Consider the following 24,497-nt stretch of genomic DNA (forward strand, 5'->3'; position numbering starts at 1 on the left):
GAGGTTTGCCCAGACCTGGCTAGCTTCCACGCTACCTAGCTTCCTAGGGAGCCTCCGCATCACATCGGTCTCCAAGCTGTCATGAAGTGAAACCACAGTCGCCAGCCTGAACGACACATGATTTTGATGGATTAGATGTGGATCAGAACAAACGAAAGCAGAACAATAGGTATCCATGCAGCCTGTAGTGAATATGCCTGCGCCGAGGCGCAGTTGCTACATAACCCCGCTCTGCGCCCCTGACCTTCCGCCTCCCGGCTCTCTCATCGCGACCGGTACTTTTGGTAATCTTGACGCTCTATCCTACTTTCGCCTCGAAAAGCGCGCCTGCAATTCATCTTGGCTGCTTCGCCACTGCTGTAAGGATCTCACAACACGAAATGGAAAGGTCCGGACGCTCCGCCACAAAGCCCATGGACACCAATCACGAGTTTGCATGTCGGAAGCTCTGCGAGAACGTAATTGCGACACTACCAAGGGAACTTAGAGACATGATCTACGAGTATATCTTGTCTTCAGTAGTGCGCGACGTTGCTGCATTGCCGACAAGCGAGCCAACTTCCTCCAAATCGGGCCCTCGCTACTGGCAAGCCGAGAAAGTTGGCGACGCGACCTCGAAAGAGATACTCGAAGTCTGGTATCGCTTGGTTCGTTTTCATATTGGACAGGATCTGGGTTATCTCGAACGCTTCCTTTCGTCTCAACCAGCACCCTTGGACACAACCCGCCAGCTGCTTGTCACAAAGATCAGTATCGCCTTCGACCTCAGAGACGTGGGGACTCACATGCAGCCATCGGGAGGAGGGGTGGTGAGGGACTCCGCATCCCGCACACGCATGCTAGAACGACTGGAGCACCTGTTCCTGTTGAAGGAAGGCGCTTCCATCCACGTCTATGTGATTGTACCCCATAACTACACCATACTCGCAAGGACACCAGATCGATATGCGTATCACGAAAGAAAGGTATTGCGTGAGGTTACCGCCACTATAGCTGACGTACTGTCACGTTTGGCGGCTGCTGGATACGGCCTTTCCACCGGTATCATGCTATCATCAGCATGGCCGAACAAGGGCTCACTCTATGACTCGGTTTCGGAAAAGTCGACCAATGATACGCGAAGTTGCTTTTCCACTGGGCATGGCTCAAATCTGGTATGGCTGTAAGTGTCCGGTTGAACATGGCGGTAGGCTTTCGGCTGACAATGAATAGGAGACGCACACCACCTACAACTTCACGCTGCCAATGTCACGATCCAACTGGGATGGCATTTGCGCCCCGCGCATGCGTGTTACAGTGCCAAGACGCTATCTAGATACCCGCGCTGCTGCCTAGCCCCGCACGATGTCAAGTCGACCTTGCGTACCATCCCTCCGCATTCTAAACAGACCATTATCACAAGAATTAAAAAAACGTCATGCGTAAAGAAACAACTGCCAAAGAAGTGTCGAAGCTGTATCAACAGGCTGTTGCGTGAGTTCAGACAACCCTCGTCCATCCGGGCTCACATTAACGGAAATGACCAGCGCCCGTCAGCGTATCCATGCGCAATATGCCTCTGGGAAACATAAGACCGCTACTCGAGCCTTACAAAATTTGAAAAATTTCGATACCTATGGAAGAGCGTCATGCAGGTACATGTGCCAAAAGATCCTCATTTCCCTGCCCCCAGAGTTGTGTGACATGATCATTGAACAGGTCATAGGCCACAGTCGCACGGGCGTGGCAGCGGGTGGGACTTGCGAGCCCATCTATGCTTATGACCAGTATCATCCACCCGCGCATTACTGGAAGGTCGAGTATGTCGGCAAGGCCATGCTGGCGAGAATGATGGCCGTCTGGTACCGCGCAAACACCTTCAATGTACGGTGGCACCTCGTGGATTTGAGGCGCTTCCTTGACGAGAACGCCCCTTCTATACACACCTCGCGTTATAAGCTCATTACGAAGATCTGTATCGTCGTGTCACCAGATTTTCTAGCGTTCGACCCGAAGAAAGACCGTCCCGGTAATATACTCTTTCGGATATATTCTCCTCGAAGCTGGGAAGAACAAATTCGAGATCTCGAGCTACTATTTCAGTTGCGAACCGGTGCATCGATACTCATTCTTCTTGACTATATGGATTCCTCGGCGATGCCCGATGATGGTCAAAATGTTCTCCTCTTGGAGGGTACTGCCCCCATGATTGAGTGTCTGTGCCGGTTGAGAAAGGCTGGCTATGTTGTCGGCGCCAGCATTGCTGGTTCAGGAGATTATCGCGGCTTGGTAGACGAATTTCAGTATCGTCTAGAAGAGATGGATGCGTTGGAGCAGGAAACAAACTGCATGCCTGTGAATGTTACAGGCATGGCTTGGCGGTGAGTGGCCAACCCTTATCTATTCTTTATAGCCCAGCTGACATGCTATTGAGACCATCGAAGCCAGAAGCTCTCCAGATTTAGTGCACACTGTTGATGTTATGCTTGGCTAAACGGTATCTCTCGTCACGCGTCATCCATGTGGTGACCGGGCCGTGACTGCCCCGGCGTCCGTTTGCGCTTTCTAGTGCACAATCAACAACAACCACCAAACTTTGTCGCGCTTCCTTACAACCGCAGCTATCACGTCTATCACGTCAAGCCACCGCCGAGAACCTCGTGCCGTCACTTGCTGAACCTATCGCGACTTTGTGTGCATCACCGGCAACTTCCACTGACCCTTCCCTCTCATCAGATCGATGAGCAAGGCTTCCACCAGCATCATCTAAAAAAACGCCGATATGGCCACTACCGGCGTCGTGAGCTTCGGCAATTGGCGTATTGAGGCAAAAAGGTGGGCTTGCTTCTGCTCACCACGTGCATAAGGCTGACATTTTGACAGGACGCTCAACACGATCGCTAGTCTTAGCGGAACCTTCGATGACAAAGCGGCCAAACTTGACCAGATGAAGAGAGCGAACCCCAAAGCGAGGCTCATTCGAGAGAAGCAAGCGTTGAGGAAGGCAGGGGGAGATCTACGCCTGGCACGGACTAGCTTCACCGATCAGATAGAGGCTCAGGCCAAGGCTCTCTGTCGCACTTTTTGCGAAGCTGTCCATCAACGACTACCGCAGGAACTACGCGACATCGTTGCTCGGCATCTTTTGACCGAAAGCTCTGTCACTTTCCTCTCCAGCAAGGACGACAGTATCTCTTTTGTCAACGGCCTTTCGAGTCTGCGACACGCTTTCAGGGAGGAATACACTGGTATCGGACTACACATGGACATCATACGTGAGCTGATAAATCAAGACGCCCGTTTAGATTTTCGCGCTCGATACGAGCTACTGGGCAAGGTTTTCGAGCACTACGCGGCCGACGAGCGCGGTGGCCTCGATCTTACTTCCAAGATAGGAAGATTAAGTCTGTTGGTGACAGAGCATCATTTGAAAAACCGTGAGGTTGTTATCACCCGCCTCGAAGAACTGTGCAGACTCAGCAAAGGCGCCAAAATTTTCTTTATCGTCGAGACCGGTCACGGTACGAAGGCTCAAACCATCCGCCGAGTGCGACGCGTTCTGCGTGTTCTCTTCAAGCTGCTCAGACGCCTTCACAAGCTCGGCCTCCACATACATGTGGTCGTCAACCCGGCTTATTCCGCTTCACAGGTCAGAAACGATAGCGGTGACACCTTCTCGGTCATGCATGAAGGTCCCTGGAGGTACGTCTTGACGCCGGAGAATGCTACATTCACGGTCGAGGGCTTCGAGAGGCGTCTAAGATATCTCTTTGGAACATACGGAGAGCACTGGGATTCACGGTTTCCGCCTCGGGATGGGTGAGTTGAGAGGCTTCAGTCCATCATGACGGGGTATGTACCATCGTTACAGAGATTTATGCAGTCAGTAAGATAGTTTTGTATCGCCTCTATAAATTCGTAAACGACAGCGTGAAGCAAGTCGATCTCTTCTATGTTGGACCCGTAACCACATATACACAATATCTTTTATATGCTACCGTTTGTTGCTGGATCTCTCACAACAGGTCGATATGGTACATGCCTCGCGCCTCAATAACAACCCAATGCGTTGTCAACTACATAATCGTCGTCGTCACTAGTTTCATCTCTTTGCCGAGTTCGTCGACTAAACTAATCGATGTACCACCTACTGATCACGTATTGGGAGACCGTGTGGGAAACTACATCAAAGACTTATACATCATTCTATCGATTAACAGTATACCTGTTAATTCGAAGTGAATGGTCATACCGGTTGCTATGGCGTCATTAAGTTCTCGTGCAGCTAATTGATAATTTGCTCACCCGCAAGACTTCTTCACCTCGACTGCCAAGGCTCTTCACGCACAGACTGCCACCAGATGATCTGCCATCCAAGCCTGGCTCCACGTAGTTATCATCCTGGGTGTCATTGAGACATTGGCTTCCGTATTTGCAAACACGGACAGCAAATATACAATGGCGAGTGACAAAGACAAGCGGATTGATGTGATGCAGCCAACGAGTGGGGCCAGCGCCAACAACACTGCGGCAAATTGCGACAACAGAGATGAGACGAAGACCTTGCTGGCAGCATCGAACGTACCTTTGAACCCAGAGGAACTACACATTCTCCTGACATATTCAACACTGCTGGCGTTGACGCGACATCCTTCGCAGCCAGTAGTGGACCTGGATACTCCGGCGCAAATTCGACAGCTCGACGCCTTCCTGGCTGGAGATGTCACCGAAGACGGCGTCGCAACACACTGGTCCGCCAAAAGTAACGGTTCCGAGCGGCTTCGGCAATACCAGAACTTGTGCGACCAGCTCGTCCCGAATTTGGCTGCGGCGATCAAGAAGCAGTCGCAGGCGAACCTAAACGCCGAGCCCAAGAACCGCGTGCATGGCGACATAAATCCAGAACACCAATCACTATCGCAGCTCTTCTTGAGTAAGGACTTGGTAACTTTGTATGGTGCGTGCGTGGAGAAGGCCAGGAAGAAGGGTCTCGACCCCGATGTCGACCCTTGGACGAACCCGGCGAAGTTTGGTAAGATGAAAGCCTTCTTCGAATCGATATACGTTCTCCAGTACGACTTCGATAACTGGCAACATAAGCGACCTAAACCGGTCTTCAACCAGACGGGTCGTCTAGATGCGGAGGAGTTCATACGCGTGATGAACAAGCGCGATTGTATTCGGGTGCACCATCGTGTCACCACTCCACTCGGGAAAGTCTTCGCGCAGCTGGATGTCATTCCGGAAATCGCCATCAAGTACACTGAGCAGGAGCTGACCAGGATGTGGCGCGACAAAAACCGTCCCAAGTATCTCATTCCCGACCCCGCCGCCGTCACCATCCCGAATAAGCGAAAAGACACGTTTTGGGTGAGTTCGGATGATGGAGAGACCTGGACGCGCGGCGAGACGAGCTGGGCACCTACCTTCAAGTTCATGGTCTTCGACACAGCCACGCATGCGTACATCCACGAACACCTTGTCGACCTCGATCACCTTGACCAGATCGATCTTAACGATGACGCATGGGTCTTGAAGTACCGCAAGAAGCTCTCGCAATGGCGCAACCGTGACACTGGCGAGGCAACCAAGGCCCGCGATCCTTGGACCGATGATGAGCGCGCTATTGTGTACGAGTGGGTGAACACTTGGGTCAAGAAGAACGGCGTGGACAAGTTCCTGCCTCGGGTTATTGAGAACAAGAGGGATGATCTCCAGGCTACCCTTGTGGCAAAGACTGGGCTTCTGCGATCAGTTGACTCGTTCAGTGGTTGGGCCAGACAGCAGATGACTAACAAACCCAACGAGCCCCTGGGCATGCTATATGCTGAGGGTCAGAAGGTTGCTGCACGTATTGAAGCTGGCGAAAGCGTCCCAGAGGACGAGCGCTATCCTGATCAGGCTATCGACGTTGCCGGCTTCTTGGCAAAAGCGACGCCGCAGATACAGTGGGAACACAACAAATCCGGCAAGAAGCGTAAGCTTGATTCCGACGACGAGAAGTCCATCGAATCCGGCTCAGACGAAGATGACGATAACGATGACGACGATTTGCCGCCCTCTTCCCCGCGCAAGTCTGACAAACGTCCCAGGCTTAGTGCCAAAGGCAGAATACAACTTGGACGAGACGTGCATCTTACCAAGGCCGAAATGGATGCTCGCAATGAAGCATATGCTGCTAAGGAAGTCGATGAGACGGTTGAAGACGATGAAGACATCAACCGCGAAGTTGACATGATCTTTGAGTTTGGCGATGATGATGAGGAAGAAGTACCTAGGTAGTTGAAGAGGAGGACTAGACTTTTTCTTTTGTTAGAGGCGGAATGGGATAAGAAGGGTCCTCTGACTAAGAATCATGGGGTCTAATGAAGACAATGGTATGAGAACGATCACGCGCGCACACATGCTTGAGCTTCTGTACCAGTCACAACGTCGTTTTTGTGGTATCTGTTACATAGCAAAGGAGAAGGATGAGCTTCAACAAGCTAGTAAGACAAACGATGTTGCTACTCGACCAACACTGGTCATTCGATGCGAGCGTACTTTGCTGCTATTGTGTTGAACAATGCAGCACCCCATCTTCGTCCTACGCTATCAAACCTTCCGAAGATCAATAACAGTTTGTTTCTCGCGACGTAGCGTAACAAGCAGCTCCATCACCGGAACACTATGCCGAGACAGTATGTAAGTACTAGAAGATATCAAGACGGCCACTGCACTTGCCTGTGAGCGGCATGGACGTATCCAGCCATTGTCGACGTAACAGATGTTACCCTCTTGCTGACAGACCTGCGCAAGATTTAGACATATCATCAAGCTTGCTCTCGAAACCACTACTTACACCTTTATGAGGCGGGTCGTACCGGTCTATGGGCGTAGCCAGAATTGGTGTGAAGATCAGCGCCGTCGAGACGATAAAAGAAGCGACCGAGACTTGGAAACGCATGTTGACTGAGTGAGAATAGCAACGATTGATGTTGAAGATTTTGGGAATATAGTGCCTGAAAGCACGAGGGCTTTTGCGCTTTTAAACTCCAGACTTGTGAGCTAGTTGAATTGGATCAATTCACCATCGAGGTGATTCCCTATATTCGAACATGCAGATCAGCATGTCTTGCACGGTCAAATGGATTTTACACTCGTTGTACTAGAGCCGTCGCCCATATGCAGTGAAGTGCTTGCAACTTTCCAAGGCTGCATACATGGTCAAGACTGCCAAGCGTGGGTATAGAGTTGATATTTCAGATCCTGCGCATCTGTCCACAAAGTGATTTGGTAACAAGCCCTATTGTGGAACGATAGATCAAACGAAGAAACCTTCCTGAGTGAGAATAAGCTTCAGCTCTTGGCAGTTCATCGCCAAGATGTCTAAGCCGTCGCCAAGGTCGTAAGAACAGCATTGCCAAGATCTTGTTCAGCCGCCTCGTGTATCCCACCAACAGCGAGGCAAAGCCCATCCCGTCTATATCGAGTTGCGCTGACGCGACTCTCGCAAAAGGTCCTCCAGCATACGGGTTAGTAAGACCCTCGGTGGCCATGCTACAGTCACGAGAGCTACCTACCTAGGTACCCATTCGACTGCATTCGGAACATATCTATATAAAGTCTTGGGAGCGTCTAAACCCCGACGATCTCAATCTAATAATATCTAGGTACACTCAAAGCACTTCATGACCAGGTGCTATCTTGGGCCATGGCATGTGTAATGTCCGCGGAACGAAGATCATATGTTCCTGCGAGACAAACATAAAAGACAAGAGGATCCCAGAGCATTACAGTCACGGCTTTTCCCCAATTCACATTCGACTTACTTACAATTCGATACTTTGATCTCGAGCAACTATCTCAACACCACTCTGTCTCAAAATGACTACAGCTCTCGGAGTCGTTGCCGACACAGTGAGCCTTTGGACTTTCGCTGCGGGCATATTTGGAGGGCAACAACGCGATAAGACAGTGGTCAGAGTCGCAGCAGCCTTGAATGGTGGAAGTGGCTACACTTCCGACGGTGATGGTGACGTTGGAGCCATTCGGTTGTACAGCGAATCCCAGCAGCTAATTGGCAATACGGGAGGTAACTATGTGGGCTCTGGGAATTACAAGGACTTCTCCATCAACCAGGCAGACAACAAGCAGGCTCCTTGTAAGCCAACCCTTGAGCGAGAAAGTGGCGTGAGCAAATGACTAAAGTACTTCTCAGACGTGCAAGTCGCCGCAGGCACCAATGCCATCTGTATTCCCTACGTTAGCACTACCTGGGCCGATGGAAACAAATATGCCTGGGTGGGTGATTTCGGCGCTGTTTGCGGCCTAGACTGGTACTATGGCAATCTATATGTTAGTCCTAAGTACCCAAAAGACGCTACTCAATAACACGAATGCTGACTGTTTCCGATAGGTTGCAGCCAGCAAAGCGTAAGCATGCTTTACCTCTCATCCCATCTCGGCCGCTACCAGAATATACTGACCGTGTATATAGGAAGCCTAGATGCACATGGATCGACTCGGACCATAACAGTGGCCTCAAAGCCGGCATGCTCTTCATACACTTCCCCAGCTTCCAAGATACTTCAGACCACGGAACCAATGCGCACGACTACTGCCACTTTCCCTCCTTCCGCGCGTACACCAACGCCAATGGCGGCGGCAACTCGATCTTCTCACGAGACACGCTTGATGCATTGGCGCAGAATGTCAAACGTGATGTTGACAGCCGCATCGTTGTGACCGCAGATCCAGGCCATAACGCGACTGAGCTATGCGCGAGTGGAACTTCTAGGGGACCAGATCTCGTCTCGCTATACGAGAACGTGTACTGCGATATGGACACGCGCCGCACACTTCCGGTCTGTGGAGACGGTGTCGTTACGGATTGCTTCGACGTTGAAACCAAACAAGAGCTTATGCGGAGTGGGAAGAGGAGCCAGAAGGAATTCTCGGATGTGATCACGTGGGATTGAAATCTCGGCGCGGGCTAAAGCTTGGTCTCGATGGGGGCCTTCGAAGTGTGTATGCGTTTTTTGTTCGAGACTAACTCTCCGTCATTCATTTATGTTTCGTCCAGTCCTTGGGTCGGTTGTTATCTATGCGCGATCTGGTAGCGCGATCCTAAGGTTGTACTTGGGTAGTTAGAGGGCTATAATCTGCTTGCTTGGGAACCTTCACCGTCCGATTGGTCATTGCTGTTCCTTGTTCCTAGTGTCGTCTCCACGCTTTAAATGATGACGCCGAAGGATGCAGCACGACTTAACGAGGGTGTTAGATATCAGCGTTCGCAGCTGCGGGGCATTAACTAGGTACCTAGGTAGGTACATCGAGGCACGTTCCTGATGCGTTAGCAAGCAGAGAGAACCCAGTTGTTGTGTATGATCGCAACCAGCTAGATAGTCTGAGTTCGGCGCATCTTCCATAGACACGTGAAGGTTGGTTCGTGGTGTTGAAGTTTGCAACAGCTTCGACGCGCCATCCTGGCGCAAGGGACCTCGGGAGTTGCTGAGTCATCCACATAGCGCAACTTGTCTAGCCTGTTCTCGTCCGGAGCGGCCTTCTCGCTACTCCTTTTTACCCGCATGCCCATCATCTACAAACATTATGCGTCGACGACAGCCAGCCCCTCGCGGGCCAGCAAACACAGATACCACGAAGCAGCGACTGCCCGGTGTCAAATCAACTACCAGCTCAATAGACTGGACTGATAGTCTTCGCTATCTACCTCCGTAGTCGCGCCGATATCTGCCGCATGCGCTCAAGATCTCGGGACCGCCCGCCCAGCGGATTCTCCCAGTACGAGACCATCACGCAATTCAAATCGTCAATAGTTCACGATTCACGCTGTAACCTCTTGACTGGATGGTCTCCTTCTCGTTGCGTCTGTTGGGCTGATGCAGTACGGCTCCAGATGCACCGCATACTGTTCTCTCCGAAAAGTCCACCACTCTGAACAGCGTTTTGCATCATCTACTGCCCTTTACCCTTGATAGTCCTCTATTGCCCAGACTGATCCTTATCTCTCTCCAAATTTACGAGCCTTTCGCAATATACAGACTCTTGGAACCTGCCTGTTCTGTTGTCGCGAACAATGGCATTGATTCTACAAGGCCCGATTTTGCGGAGTGCATTCCGATGTGGGATCTATCCACAAAATACGACGCCGGATCCCGTGTCCATCGCTTCGCGCCCGGTAGTCACGCTCGAATTGGACAGCGCTGGCCGGAAGAACAGGGTTGTTTCCCATCCCGTTTCCAAAATTACCCCTGGCGCGACCGTCTTGGCCGACCATGAGTCGGAAGATTCTCATCTACCGCTACCGGCATCGCCTCTTATACGAATTGCATTACGGGAGCTGTGCCCAAACAGGCAGTAGTCAAGAAAAGCGCGATCCTTGGATTAACGATTAGTCGTACCGTAGCCTATGCGAAGAAGATAGTGCAAGTCAAAAAGCGCACGTAGCCCAGCAGTAGTAGGCAAATCGACCTTGATTTCCACACGCCGCATCCACAGTCAACAGGCAAAATGCAGTTCTTCAACCGCCTCACCGCGCTCGCTGCAGCTGCAGCCCCTTTTCTGGCCCAAGCTGCTCCCGTCGCGGCGCCTCCAGCAAACGAGATCATCCCCGGAAAATACATCGTTCAGCTGAAGCCTGATACCGACGTTGCATCCATCGCAGCCCACCACAACACTGTGCGCAGCATACATGCCCGCAACCTGGCTCGACGAGGCGACGATGGTCCCGTTGGTGCCCCAGTGGACCGCGAGTACGGGTTTGGCGATTTCAAAGCCTACGCTGGGTCGTTCGATGAGGCGACCGTTGAAGAGCTGAAGGCTCTCCCTGAGGTCCTCACCATTGAACCGGACTTTATCGTGAGGATCAACGCGGTGGTGACTCAAGCGAACGCACCGTGGGGCCTAGCCAGCATCTCTTCCCGCAAGGCAGGAGCCACTTCATACGTGTATGATGACACTGCGGGCAAAGGCACCTTCTCTTACGTTATGGGTAAGTCACGAAACTGATGAATACATTGACTTGGTATTGATATTATGTTCAAGACACTGGTGTACGTATCAGTCATAGCGACTTCGAGGGACGAGCCACTTGGGGCTACAATGCCGTGAGAGGCACCGCCGACGCCGACAACGAAGGCCATGGAACGTAAGTCACACTCTCTAAGACATGTATCTTCACATCCTGACAATGTCTAGGCATGTGGCTGGAACCGTGGGTGGCGCCAAGTACGGTGTCGCTAAGAAGACCAACATCATCGGCGTGAAGGTTCTGGACAGTGACACCGGAAGCGCATCAGATGTCTTCGCAGGATTTGACTGGACGGTCAACGATATCGTTTCCAAGGGCCGCCAAAACACCGCTGTCATCAACGTCTCCCTTGGCTCTTCCGCGTCGACAACATGGGACGCCGCCATCACTGCAGCATGGAAGAAAGGCGTTCTCGTCGTGACATCGGCAGGAAATGAAGATTCCCCTGCTATCAACAGCTCGCCAGCTCGCTCTCCTGAAGTCATCTGTGTTGGAAACATCGAAATCACCAACAAGAGGCACAGCGGCGGTGGAGGTTCCAACTACGGCGCTGCGGTCGACATCTTTGCTGCTGGAACAAACATTGTATCGGCATCCAACCTGGGCGACACAGAGACGAGGACACTGACCGGTACTTCCATGGCGTCTCCTCACGTAGCGGGCTTGGTCTCGTACCTCCGTGGTCTTGAAGGGCCGTCAACTGCTGCCGATGTCAAGGCGAGGGTGTATGCGCTAGCTACGCCCAACGTCGTGACGGATCCCATGGGCTCGGTGAACCTACTTGCGTTCAATGGTAACAGCATGGTGACTACTGCTGGAAGCCCGAGCAATGGTACCGAAAGCACGAGCGAGGGTACTGGAATCCAGAGCAAGGGTGTTGTAAGCTCAAGCAACGGCACGGCAGTCCCTTGCAACAGTACTGTTGAAGCACGGAGCTCATGGAAGCTGTGGTAGTTCATGATAGCACTATTGGAACATTAATTGAGCGAATCAAGTCAATAGGTATTGCATCTTCGACTATTCTCATCTACACGGACCATCGAACACGCCAAAGTTCAATTGATGCGCTGTTTCTCAACTCGCGCTGACTAACACGCACGTGATTACGCCCGTTTGCTCTTTCCTGAAGCGTACTCGTGGACGCGTCGCATCCCACCGCTCTCCTCGTAGGACGCGAAATATCTGCCTCCACGCCCTTGTCACTATTCACCCTGTCTTTCCACTCTCGCCCATTCCCGCCGTCCCGGATGTGAGAAATGTCGCGTTCAAGTTTCCCCAATGGGCAAGCTGCTCAGCAGCATTGCGACACTCAATCCAGTAGTACTCGCAGGGATTTCGAAGCCCGTGAACTTACCCGAGACTTCACCACTACCGTCACCGCCTTGAAGTCGCGCCTCAATGACAATACCACTGTTATCTCACCAGGCCCAATGGACCTAGTAAGTAAGGTCGACGAGACCGAGTCTCGACTTCGGAGTGAACGCAATACCACTCCTAGCACCGTTGGCGAACAGAACCAAAAACTGAACAACCTGTACATCAAAATCGGAAGGCTGTGTGAGGAGAACGATACTCTCAAGGAGAACATCGCGGCCTTAAAGGACCGAGAGAGGAAGAAGGAAGAGCTTTGCGAGACATGCAAGGTGAAAGAGACTGAGATAGCTGAACTTCAAGAGCAACTCGGCCCTGTAGGTGAGTCATCCGAAGAGAACAAAGACATTGGTCCTTGAATGAAAAAGTGTGATCTTGTGTTGAGTGTGCAGACTAACGAGTGATACATAACAGGCGCACGAGCCAAGAATGATCCCGATGAGGACGTCGCATTGGCCGGGTTACGTATCGCATATTTTAGAGCAGAGGAAGATTTGCGAATTAAGGACTCTGAGCACGCCGCGGAGATAGCGAAGATAAGAGAGGAGCATGAGACTATCATTAATTACCTCCAGCTGGGATTGCGCGATGCTCGCACGGCCACCAAGAAAGAGCACGCAGAGAAATTGTGTACGCAGGAACAGCTTTCCAACACCACGAAAGAACTCTCCGACACTAAGAAGCAGCTCTTCCACTTGGAAAAGCAGTATCGGATACTCTGCGATATCATACCCAAGCCGGGAGGCGGTGAGATGGTAGAGCCGCACCCCCCAACCAAGCCGCGGTTGAGTCAAAGCAGAGAAATGGATAGCTTCTCGTCTTCGGTAACGCCCTTTTTGAGGCTGGAGCGAACATCTCGTTCGCATGGTAGTCATGACCAAGGCCATGAGATTCCTCCGTCCCCGTCACATACTTCTAATGGCTCGCGATTCAGCCTGGAACAAGACAGTGAGTAGCGCATGCTTCCCCCAAGCCTAGAGTGTCACCAGCACTAACACGATGCCCAGCCCTCAACGAATTCAACATCGCGCCCACATCAACCATCGACAAGCGATCGCACGAACTTGACCAAGATCAGTCATCGACACAGCGATCGAACAAGCGGAAGAAAGACGTGTTATCATCCCAGAGAATGCCGCCTATCTCCTCTGCCGATGACATACCTTGGCTATTCTGCGTCTTGGGCGCAGGTGGAATCAGCTATCATAAGCTCCACGAGTTGTCTCCCGACGCTCAAGACAAAGTTACAGCAAGTTTCCAGTCCTATTTCAGCGCCAAGAACGACGCCCAATATGACGCAACCCAGGCCATCCACCACAATACCTATTCCAATATGGTCAGGGTTAGTAATTGGCCGGCGAATGAAAAAAAAGGATGCTGTGTGCAGAATTTCGTGATTGCAAGAGGGAAGATATCAAGTATTACGCACCAGGTTGGCGAGTGTGAAGCTTGCGGCCCATGTCAGCGTAAAGGCTGTCCGTGCGCCAGGATCATTGTCCACCACGGACAGTGGGCCCTATGTTGGTACCGGCAGGGCTCAGGTGCGTCGTCGGGTACCGAATGGCAAGATGCAGCCTATTGGATAAGATAAACATTGTGGAGTCGTTATCTCTCACCTGAGGGAGGTTTTGGATGTGTACGCTTTGAGAGAGAGTGTCCAATCAGTATCATACAGTCAATTTTCATTTCGCCCGCAGATAGAATGTACATATCAAGAGCATGCGGGGATCAGGCCCTATGAGAGTACTGAGGACTCGTCGCGTGCACAGTATTGGGTCATGAAATCCATATTTTGGACGACTATGAAGCAGATGTGGTGATGGTTTGCCTGAGATTGAAACTTCTATCCATGCAAGATGATGAAACGAGACCACAGCATATCCAGTGATTACATGGATCAAGCTGCTATGGCCCCTACGCTGAGCTATCGTCTAAATTGCCATCGTTTGCTCTAGCCAGTCGACGCTGAATGAGTCGCTGCAGCAGCATCAACTCTGCGCGCTCGTCGTCAGAGGGCGGTGGTGGGAAATTTCTGCTGCCCAGAGTGACTCGAATGAACGACTGCACAACAGTATCCCGGCTGTCCAGAACCCCACGATGAATGAATCTCTCGCTTACTGCCCTTGAGATGAGCTCCCAGAGAGCAGTCTGCGACTCCCAAGGCTGTGGAGTATCGTTTTCTAGGCCACCTGCATACGTCCCGCTGATCCTGATGTATTCGTCTAGCATAGGCCTGTTGATGAAGACCTGAGGTATGCTGCAACGAGAGTCCAACTCGGTAGTTTCTGTGCAGAGTTGCACAATTTGGGACAGTAGATTCGGCATCGCGGCGTTCCGGTAGCGAATAAACGAGGCCTTGTAGATCGCATCGTCTTCTACAGAGTGTGGATTGATGCCATTTTGCCTCTCTTCAGGGCTGCGGTAGAACATTCGATGAGCAATTGCAGCTACGCTGTCATTAGTACAGACCGGGAAGGATCGGTATTGGCGTCTGGTTTGCAACAAGAGTTTGTAGTAAAGTTGAATCCACGCACGCTGATCCGCGTTCCATTGGGTGGTCGGGGTGGCTGAGGTAGCGAGGTTGTCGGTCGTGGTGATAACTTCGTGTACTGATCGAAGGTAACGCCATACTGGCCTACTGCTTTATACGTCATGGTGTTTGTGAGGGACTGTATCAAGCGGCTAATACGATCGGATCACGTTGGGCTAGACTGATTGTGCGAAACCATGTGAAGATTGCCTATCCCGCCACTCGTTGTCACCATCTCACACTGTTCGCAGCATCCTCGTAATCTGCTCGGTATATCACTGTCAGACTCACCCTGTAAACTCAGTGCTAGGTCATGAGGGAAGGCTAAGTTTCATTGTAGCTGACATCTACGTCATCTAATCTAGAGTCCCTTTAGTCTTCATCCGTCGCAGGACCTTCCAATCCATCGTCAGACTCATCATCCCCTGGAACCTTGATGGCTGCTTTCGGACGCCTTTCCTCCTTCGAAACATGACCGCCGCGTGCGATTATCACTCTCATTTCCTCTGCACGTTCGAACAAATCCAAGATCCGCTTGTTCGGTACCGTAGGGTCGTCCTTGCGAAGTGCATTTTTAATCTGATTGTAGACGCTAGTTGCGCTGCGATTTGACACCTCACCTCTGGCTGCACAATCTTCCTTTATCTCCTCTGCAAATTCTGTACATTTGGCCCTCTTAAATTTTGGTAGCGCGAACTGGTCCACGCCGTTTTCGTTGCACCACCTGTTGATGCAGCGCCAAAGGGCGCGACGTTCGACAGCGTTCCATCGCCTCCTGGATGGTCTGGTCGGCTGAGCTACATCAGTAGACGGCATGTGGTCGCGCTCGGGATCCTGCGGTGAGGGTAGATCTGGATGCAACTCTACCAGTCTTTATAGTTGGATCGAGATCAACCTTCCTCACGCGCTTAAACCAGCAAGCGACACGCGATGCCTTTCACGCGTCTTTATATCGATGCATGACCCTCTCCAGCATATCATTCCGCGAGCCAGGCCTACATGCCTATTGTTTGTGTATTAGTTGCGCGGACGTCTCGTGAGATTGGCGGGACAGATCAGCGATGCTCGGCTGTGTCAGGGTTACTGGGCTGTAAAGCATCGCAATATCGTGAGAGGCTTTCTGCGATCCGCTTTCATCAGAAAGGACTATTTCATGGCCATGATGTGCATGTATGCGACGGGCTTACGTTACATATCGCGTATCTTGTAGTGCCCAGAGGTGAAACAATAGTCTGCATGGTCCAGTATTAAAATCAGCTCAGGCTGGAATAGACGCTGTGGTTGTAGTCTGCCCAGAGATGGCATTTTGTGTGCCGACTGTCGGATATTTTTCGATCGCTCCTTCGATGGAGATAAAGAGTATGGAAGCATTGCAATGCGATGTGCGAGGCTAAATGCAGGTATTGGATTCCGGAACGAAGTTGCTCGGGTCGACGCGTCGGTGATGACGTCATGGCGCGCTGCAAACCTCAACCTCACCTTGGCACCTGCCTTGATCGTCTTCCATCGTCACATCATCACTCCCTCACATACTCTTACCCATCTGAATACCATCACACACACGCACGAACCGCGTGGACAGACACAATATCTGTATGCAAACGCCATCCATTCGTATAAGTCGGCGCGCGTCGTGAAGACACTCAGTAAGCACAACCAGCACATTTGGGTATATATCTTTCATCATTTCATTGCTATAGTAAAGGGCGACGACCCAAATGGGTATCGAACATCATTGTCTCGCAGCTCCACTCACATCTTATTCAATCTGCAGCATTACCTCCATTTCGCACCTTCCAACTCATCGGCAAAAGGCGTTGCCTTGATGTTGCCCTGACGGACACGTATCCTCAGACCACCTACGTTACACCCATTCATCAAAAGCCGCTGAAAACATCGCCACCACTTTCTCCACCCAAGTCTCACTCGTGGTCCTCATTTCTTGCTTTTCTTGCCGCTAGGGGGCTCGATATCCGCCACCTTGAATACATCTCGAGGCTTCAACTCTGCCTCTGTCACCGTCTTCTTGGGGTCGGTCTTCTTAGTCCTCAGCGCGTCAGCTCGGTCTTTAATGCGCTTATAAGCGTCTTTCTTGTGGACCTGAGTGCGGACACCGTCCATCCGACGAGTATCACCTGGATATGTGTTCTTATCCAGGGCCCTATGTGCGTTCACGGCGTCGGTAGCCTCGTGGAAGATGGAACTGATGTTTTCCGCCCAGTAAATAAGGCCCTTCTCGGCTATGATCTTGTTGAATAGCGTCACGATGACCTCGCGCTCTGCCGGTGTCCAGGGATCGTTCTGCTTGCGATTTGGTCCGTGTCCCTTCTTAGTCTTCGGCTTTGCGGTCTTCAGGGTGGTCTTCTGGATGGCCTTCTTGGCGCGCTTCTTCGGTGATGCTCCGCCCTCTTCCTCTTCGTCTTCTTCCGCGATGTCTTCTTCTCCATTCTCATCCTCGTCTTCGCTCTCGTTCTCCACCGCTGTGTTCTGCCTGGTGCGCTTCGTACCTGTCCGAGGTTCTTTCGATTTCTCGGCTACATGGACCTTTCGACCGGACTTACGGACCGGTGGGGATTCGTTGTTGCCGTTGAGGGCGGCGGTGGGCTTCCTGACCCTCGTACGTGTCCGTCGTGTAGTCTCCTCCGCGGCTGGTGCGTCTTCCTCCGCCGGCGAAGCGCTCTCTGTATTCTCAAATTCGCCTTCAGGCGGAGAGCTAAGGGTAGAGCCTTCATACATGTCGTCATAAGTATATTCCGTACGGATGCGATTCTCGTCCGCATCCGAGCTGGTAGGACTATGTCCCAACGACTTGGGGAACCTTGCGCAAACGATATCGTACAGGAAATTGAACATCTTGTTGTTCTGCCTCGGGTCTTCGATCGGCAAATCGAGGCCATAGTCCTCGCGGATCTTGCGATACTCGTCGAAGACTTCCTGCTCGATGATCCACATCTTCCCCCTCATGAACTCCCCGGTCTTCATCGCCTTCCGCGCCAATTCATCTGTCTTCCTCAGCGCCCAGTGTACCAGCTCTTGTTGTTTCAGTAGGTACTCTTCTTGGGTTCTCGGGGTTGCGGCGGCGTCCTGTTCGGGAGTGATCTCGGAGGTATCTTGATCCGCAGTCCTAAAGAACCGGCGAAAGACGTAGTAGTAGCTCTGACCAGTCGGCGGGAGTACTGTACAAATGGGCAGGAAGGCGGCGGCGAGTGCAAAGCCAGCTTGCAACTGGATGAAAAGGCACTCATCAACGCTCCAGGGAGTGCGCGCTACCTCATCGGGAATATCTTGGGTGGGTGTGGGTGCGTCCAGGGGACGGCTTTCTTCTGGAGACGCCGCGTCCTCGATGCTCCGGAGAGTACCCGCTGCTTCATCGAGTACATCTTGAGCGGGTGTGGACGTGTCCTGGGGACGGCTTTCTTCTGTGGCGACTGCATCTTCCATGCTCAATGGAGTACTCGCGGCTTCATTGGGAACGTCTTGGGTGGAGTTGGATGTGTCCTGGGGGCGGCTTTCCTGTGGGAACGCCGCATCTGGCAAGACGATGTCGCTCATGATGGCTATGCGAAGAGCTTGGTCGGACAGTTCGTGTTGAAATAAGGCACTTAGAATGCGACAAAGGGTTGCGAGTGTCTTTATCGAGTTGATTGTAGGCGGTTGCTAACTTGTAGCAAATAGTTACCGACTACTCACTGTTGTGATGGTCAGTGCGCGGTGGCTACCTTGAGTTTTCGAGCACGCAACCAGATAGTGTCACATATTCCTGTCTTTCACTACATCATTTGGCGTCCACTATCGACAGTCGAGTATCAAGTCTGGTCGAGCTCACAGGACACAGGTAATACCAACTTGAAGGAGACAGCAAACATCAATCGTACCTACGACCTACGACCCCTCCGCGTCGCCCTTATACCAATCTATAATCTCTTCATCTCCAACAACCACGGAACCATCATTACCCGCCCGTTGCAATTCCCTAACATTCTCAACAGTCCATGTGTCCAGCATACCAAACCTCTCCCGCATATCCTCCAACAACAACCGCGCTTGTCTCGTCGCCGGACTCTCCGAGCACTCTCTATACGACTTCGCAAATAAGTCGCCGTCGTCGTCACTATCGTCATCGTCGTGATCACCAGGATAACCAACACCTTCGCCTTCACCGTCACTATCAAGGTTGGAAGCCCAAGGATTCCCCAATTGCTCCGGATTAACATTCCCCGATCTCGAGAAGTTGGCATTCGAGTTTACACATCCCTCATCCTCATCATCCGATAGCTCATACTCCCTTTCTGCACCTCGCTGTCGCTGGCGTCGCGTCTCCCTCACATGCGATTCCTTGACCAAGAAAGCAGAAAATCTGTTCCTGGATTCATATCGCGGCGGTAACGTGATACGGTTCCCATCTCCATCGTAAACCCAAACGGGTGTAGCTATCTGACCCGGTACCCAATCTCCAATCCAATCACCGTTGCGGTCTCGCCCTTCTACTGTTCCATCGGCGCGCATCTGGTGTTCGAAGACGAGTCCTTCGCGCATGTGGATTTCGCGCTGGTAGTGTGGTCGGCTGTCGATTTTCTTGATACGCTCTCCATTTTCGTATTTCTTGTAGCCCAGAAACCTTTTTCTGCTTTTGGGGGAGGAGGGGTAGGGGGAGTGGTCGCTGAGGGGGTCGTAGACGTGGTCTCGCGTTTTTATGGTCTTGAGGATGGTGGAGACGGGGGTGTCGAAGGATGTGGGCCAGTTGAAGCTGCTTTCGAGGCTGCCGTGGTGGGTTTTGTGATCTTCGGGTAGGAGGTTTATGGTCAGTGGGTCTTGGATGAATTCCTTCTCCTTCTCGGCTTTCATGGTTTCGTAGGCCTTTTCGTCGATACTCCATGTAATCGACTCCATTCTACCCCTCCTTGCAAGCCGCATATCGCGACTTCTCTGCGCTTCCGTCCGATACCCCTCTTCAACTTCAGCCCTATCTATCTGCTGCCGTCTTGTACACGGAAATCTCTCTTCGATGTGACGATGGTGGTGGTGGTAGCGTGGCGTACTTCGCGGTGTCGTACCACGAGGCGGTTGGCTATACCGATGCGCGTTCTCAGGAGCCACAACGCCGGGAATGCGCTTCCGATATCCCAGACACGCTCCTTTGTACAGGTCGATCATGTGCTTTAGCCATACCATGTAAGGGTCGTGGAAGGCGTCGGTGTAGGCGTTGATCTTCGTTCGGTCGAGCTTGTTCTGGTTGTGAGTACCCGGCTTGTGGGTTTTTGGATGCTTGGCCTGGTGGTTTTTCGGTGGTCTTCCTACTGTATCCTCGTTGGAGTCTAAGTCTTCCACATCCTGTCTTGCTTTCGCACTGAGCGATCCAAGTGCTTCTTGGTATCTTTGCTCGGCAGCTGTTACGGTATATATTTTCCAGGGATCGTGTCCTCTTCTATTCCACACATTCTGGTAGTAAAGGAAGTCTTCCCAGGCAGATTGCGCGTATCGGTACTCGACGAACTTTCTCCATGTCCTGTGCTCGTCGTGTATGCTCTCGCGCGTTCTCCTTTCGCGCAACACGGCTCTTTTCATCGCCGCTTGCTGCGCTACATCATGGATGATGCCCGTTTCTACGTCCGTTTGTCGTTCAAATGGTTGCCATCTCTCCAGCGCTTCTTCGTTGTAGTTGTCAATGGTCTCTTCGATCGCCGGGTCTTTGGCCGCGGCCTCAGCTTCGCGTAGCCATTTTTCCAGAGCGGCCTTGGTTTCAGCCATCCATGCATTGAACTCTGCTGGCGTCGTCGGATTAGCGGGCCAATTTTCTTGGACGGTAGGATTGACCAGCAGGGACGATGAAGCTGTCTGCGCGGCCCCAGGCGCATCCTTGGTTTGTGATCTCGTCGCCGCCACCATCGTGTCAGGCACTTCTTCTGATCCGTCCTGCGAAGCGTTATGTGGTACTGCGTCAAGCGATGTTTATCTCGAGTATCGAGGACGATACGGACAACGTAGCCATTTTCAAGGTCGGAGTTTTCGCTTTGTTCGTCGTCTTCTTGAGTGCCGGTACCTCCCGATACTCGGGTGCTTTGTTTATGATAAAGAAACGTTTTCAGCGTCACATGGACGTTATTGCAATAATGAATAGTGCACTGTGTATTTCATTGTTCTAGCTAGTAGTAGCGAGCGACCAACCCGGTAGCTTCGTAGTTGATGCCCTTTCGCGCTGCGCCACACCTGATTTGCTGTCCAGCAAATCCATCAACGTCCTCATCTGCCCCATTATGCCTCCTCATCCGTATCTTCCCCCGAGGTCGTGATGTCTGAATCGTAGGCCACATCTTTTTGCATAGCTGTAGCCCGATCATGCTTCGCTTTCAAGTTAGGGTCTTTGTCAGATTCCTCCTTGACCTTCATCTGGCGCGCGCGCTCGACTGCTTCGTGCATTCGAGGGATGGCAACTTCGCGTGCGTCAGCCAACTCGAGTTCGTCCTCCGATAACAGCCTCTTCTTGTGGAGATCCCGGATGTCACCTGTGTAACCGAGTGGTGGAATATCAGCGGTGTTGAGCAAGGCCGTAACTTCCGCCGCTCCGGCTCTGCGTGCAGATTTCTCGTACCAATCCTCCACGTTGACCATCTTGCCCTTGCCCTCATATTTCTCTTTCAGATCCTTGTTGAAGAACTCGCGATTAAAATCCGCACTTGTCTGCCTCCCAATACGGTCTTCCAGGTTCTTCTTGGTTGGTTCGATCCACGCATTCTCACTAGGCTTCGCGTTCTGCGCTTCCCGATGCGCCTTAATCGCCTCCTCATTGTTCTTGGGTAGTTCGGTCCATGTGTAGCCCTTAGCCTTGAGATCGGCAATGACGTCTGGATGGGTGGGTATTGGTGGTGTCTCAACGGGCTTAACAACTCGCGGCTTTGATTTCGGTTCGGGCGCTTCCGTTGCTTTCCGTGGATCAGTCATCGTCTTCTTGGTGGGGCTCGTCTTCTTGGTGCTTTTCTCTCGGGGAGGTGGCGAAGAAGAACGGGTGCTTGACCTGCCCGAGGTGGCCTTACCAGTACTCCGCGTGTTTGATGCGGGATTGCTGGTTATAGGCTTGGTTGTTGTAGGCTTGGTGACTGTAGGCTTGGTTGTCGTAGGTTTGGTTGTCGTAGGCTTGATGGCCGTAGGCTTGGTGGTTGGACGTTTGCTTCCAGGAAACTTGCTGGCTGTGCTGGGTTTGAGCTTAAGCTTGATTATCAGACGCTTAGCTTGACGTTCGCGTTCAGCAATCTCCATGCTTTCAAGTTCTTCGTCCGTTTCAGGTGGTGTGGTGAGAGTAGAACCATCGGAGACATTACCGTTGTCTTCGTCTTCAGCTTGATCTTCATCTTCATCTTCACCTTCATCCTCAGCTTGCTCTTCGTCCTCTTCTTCTTCTTCTTCTTCGCCATCATCATCAGCGGTAGCAGTAACGACAGCGGCAGTAGTATCAACAGCAGACTCCCACTCTCCTTTGATATACTGCTCGATCTCGTCGTCCGTGATGGTGGGCATCCAAGCATCCTCCTTCTTGCTCTTCTTGAGCTTAGGCTCGAGTGCTCTCATACGATCTCGCAGGCCACGAATTTTGGTACCAGCACGGTTGAGGTACGAATTCAGCCCACCCGGGGGCCTCGTACCCAGAGCCTCTTCCATTGGTTCGCCGCTCTTGTCAGGAACGTCAGTGCGGCCCTCAAAGTAGTCGTTGAATGCTTCAAATATGAGCTCGTTATGTGGCGCCACGAAGGTGTCTGTCTTGCCAGTAGCAGCTTCCAGAAGCTTCTCGTGGAACAGCTCGAGATAGGCGGTCTCGAAGGGAGTCCATGGTGTGTGTGTGACCTTGGGTGGGAACTTCATGTTCTGGACGAAGATTTGGTTGCGCCATTTGTTGATGTCTCTGATGTGGTCCTTGTTATTCCAGTTGATCTCTTTCTCTCCCCTCCTGTCGTACTTAAAGGTTCGATCTGACTCGTTCTTGTCATGTCTATGGTGGAACTTGAGTGTTAGTCGCTTTGTCTGGGCCTCACCGACGACGAGCGTCGAGCGTTCGTCGCCGTCTAGAATCTCCCATTCGAAGTTAGCGTCTTCGTCTGGGGCTTTGACTGCTTTTGACCCGGGATGCGCTGGCTTCCTCGGCTTCTTGCCGGTACTGGTTGCGGGTGGTGTCTCACTACCGCTCTTCTTGTTGCGCGGGGATTTTCGCGGGGATGTGCGCGTAGGAGTGCCGCCGGTCTTGGCTTTCTTCGCAGGCTTTGGTGAAGTTACTGCGTTGCCCTTACGTTTTGGAGGCATCGCGGCGGTACTGAGTGGTGGATTGTTACAGTTGATGATCTCAGCAGCGGGTATGAACTTGAAACCAACGGATGGGAAGCGGGGTATAAAGCCAATGGAGAATCGACCAGAGTGACTGAGAAGCCTAACTTCTTGCTGTGCACCTTTCACGATTCGCCATTAGACCCTTGTGAAAGGTGCGAAGAACAGTGTAGCAAATTCCAATGGTGGTCAAAGCTTGTATCCGAAAAGAACGACATAGTGAAGGAGAGCGTTTATCAATCATTGTATAATTCGAAGCATTGTACTGGCCCAGCCATGGTACTTTCTGGAAGACGATATATCGAGACGCGGATAGAGCGCTTTGTGGTTTTCTGGATGGTGTATATAGGTGCAAATATCAATGGTGAGTCGCTGAAGAAGGCAAGGTAATGACAACTCTGCGCGGTGCACAGCTTTTATCTTTTCCGGCATGAGAGAGATTTGCGAAAAACACAAGCTTGCTGGTGTCAGTCGGTTGTAGTAATGCTCACGTGGACCAATCTGAAAATTGTGCTTAGCAAAGTGCAAGACACCACGAACAGGAGCATACTAGGATGTGCCAATAGTGATTGAGCACGTTGGCACTATGAAATAGAGTTCTACCGCGTCCAGCAGTCGGTGTAGCCGCCAGGTATGATGTATGCTAATATATGTCCAGCATATGGAAGATTTCGATCACGGTAGTGGGTGACGGAGATAACTGTAGACGAGCATCAGCGGAGAATACCACTGATCGTCGCGATCCAGAACCCAGACTACACCAGTACATCTAGTTCCGCGCGAGAGACGGAAAAGATGGGCAGTTCGTGTGGAGCAACTGTGCCGTAGCAAGAGGCGGTCTGCAGGGGCACTCGAGTGGTCTCTTGTTAATCCCTGGAGGTGTTGAGGTACTATTACCACCCGTCCCGGTTAAGCGATGCCAAGCACGACGGAGGACGCTGCCGACTCAAGAGGGCATGGGAGGAGTGCAATCGCTCGATGCGGACAGAGGGGGTTGGAGGGTTGGAGGGCTTGGTGAGGAGGATGCGGAGTGTCGGCGGCGGTGATTGGCTCCGGCGCCGAAATTAGCGTGGGCGCGCATGTTTACGTCGCGTGTTCCTCGTGCACGCCATTTGCGCGTGCATGGCTGTGACAGCTGCCAGTGGCAGCGTCGTGACATCAGCGCTTGGTCGCGAAATCAGTGGCATCAAGGGCTCGATCCATAGGAAAGGCGGAGGTGAGGTCGGTGTAGGTGGGATGCGGGGCCAGGGGCAGCAGCTGGTCCCGCCGTAAATT

At 52.0% G+C, this 24,497-nt stretch overlaps 8 protein-coding genes across 8 annotated transcripts; 5 read left to right on the plus strand and 3 right to left on the minus strand.

Moving 5' to 3' along the window:
- Nucleotides 1-2,926: 2,926 nt before the first annotated feature.
- Nucleotides 2,927-3,802, plus strand: J4E90_008984 (uncharacterized protein; the record flags this gene model as incomplete). Its single annotated transcript, XM_051438505.1, has 1 exon — nt 2,927-3,802. The coding sequence occupies one exon, from the start codon at nt 2,927-2,929 to the stop codon at nt 3,800-3,802; it is 876 nt and encodes a 291-aa protein (XP_051287815.1).
- A 635-nt stretch (nt 3,803-4,437) lies between these two features.
- J4E90_008985 (uncharacterized protein) lies at nt 4,438-6,261 on the plus strand (the record flags this gene model as incomplete). Its single annotated transcript, XM_051438506.1, has 1 exon — nt 4,438-6,261. The coding sequence occupies one exon, from the start codon at nt 4,438-4,440 to the stop codon at nt 6,259-6,261; it is 1,824 nt and encodes a 607-aa protein (XP_051287816.1).
- A 1,584-nt stretch (nt 6,262-7,845) lies between these two features.
- On the plus strand, nt 7,846-8,939 carry J4E90_008986 (uncharacterized protein; the record flags this gene model as incomplete). Its single annotated transcript, XM_051438507.1, has 4 exons — nt 7,846-8,122; nt 8,180-8,316; nt 8,378-8,394; nt 8,459-8,939. The coding sequence occupies 4 exons, from the start codon at nt 7,846-7,848 to the stop codon at nt 8,937-8,939; spliced, it is 912 nt and encodes a 303-aa protein (XP_051287817.1).
- Nucleotides 8,940-10,491: 1,552 nt separating this feature from the next.
- Nucleotides 10,492-11,965, plus strand: J4E90_008987 (uncharacterized protein; the record flags this gene model as incomplete). Its single annotated transcript, XM_051438508.1, has 3 exons — nt 10,492-10,972; nt 11,026-11,128; nt 11,179-11,965. 3 exons carry the CDS (start codon nt 10,492-10,494, stop codon nt 11,963-11,965), a joined length of 1,371 nt encoding a protein of 456 aa, XP_051287818.1.
- Nucleotides 11,966-12,441: 476 nt separating this feature from the next.
- On the plus strand, nt 12,442-13,338 carry J4E90_008988 (uncharacterized protein; the record flags this gene model as incomplete). Its single annotated transcript, XM_051438509.1, has 2 exons — nt 12,442-12,733; nt 12,797-13,338. 2 exons carry the CDS (start codon nt 12,442-12,444, stop codon nt 13,336-13,338), a joined length of 834 nt encoding a protein of 277 aa, XP_051287819.1.
- A 3,509-nt stretch (nt 13,339-16,847) lies between these two features.
- On the minus strand, nt 16,848-18,688 carry J4E90_008989 (uncharacterized protein; the record flags this gene model as incomplete). Its single annotated transcript, XM_051438510.1, has 2 exons — nt 16,848-18,513; nt 18,684-18,688. The coding sequence occupies 2 exons, from the start codon at nt 18,686-18,688 to the stop codon at nt 16,848-16,850; spliced, it is 1,671 nt and encodes a 556-aa protein (XP_051287820.1).
- Nucleotides 18,689-18,794: 106 nt separating this feature from the next.
- J4E90_008990 (uncharacterized protein) lies at nt 18,795-20,798 on the minus strand (the record flags this gene model as incomplete). The annotated part of the gene is made up of 1 exon (XM_051438511.1): nt 18,795-20,798. One exon carries the CDS (start codon nt 20,796-20,798, stop codon nt 18,795-18,797), a length of 2,004 nt encoding a protein of 667 aa, XP_051287821.1.
- Nucleotides 20,799-21,164: 366 nt separating this feature from the next.
- On the minus strand, nt 21,165-23,201 carry J4E90_008991 (uncharacterized protein; the record flags this gene model as incomplete). Its single annotated transcript, XM_051438512.1, has 1 exon — nt 21,165-23,201. The coding sequence occupies one exon, from the start codon at nt 23,199-23,201 to the stop codon at nt 21,165-21,167; it is 2,037 nt and encodes a 678-aa protein (XP_051287822.1).
- Nucleotides 23,202-24,497: the final 1,296 nt, after the last annotated feature.

The sequence above is a fragment of the Alternaria incomplexa genome (assembly GCF_024043165.1).
Source record: "Alternaria incomplexa strain BMP 0042 chromosome Unknown scaffold_14, whole genome shotgun sequence".
Classification (NCBI taxonomy): Eukaryota; Fungi; Ascomycota; class Dothideomycetes; order Pleosporales; family Pleosporaceae; genus Alternaria; species Alternaria incomplexa.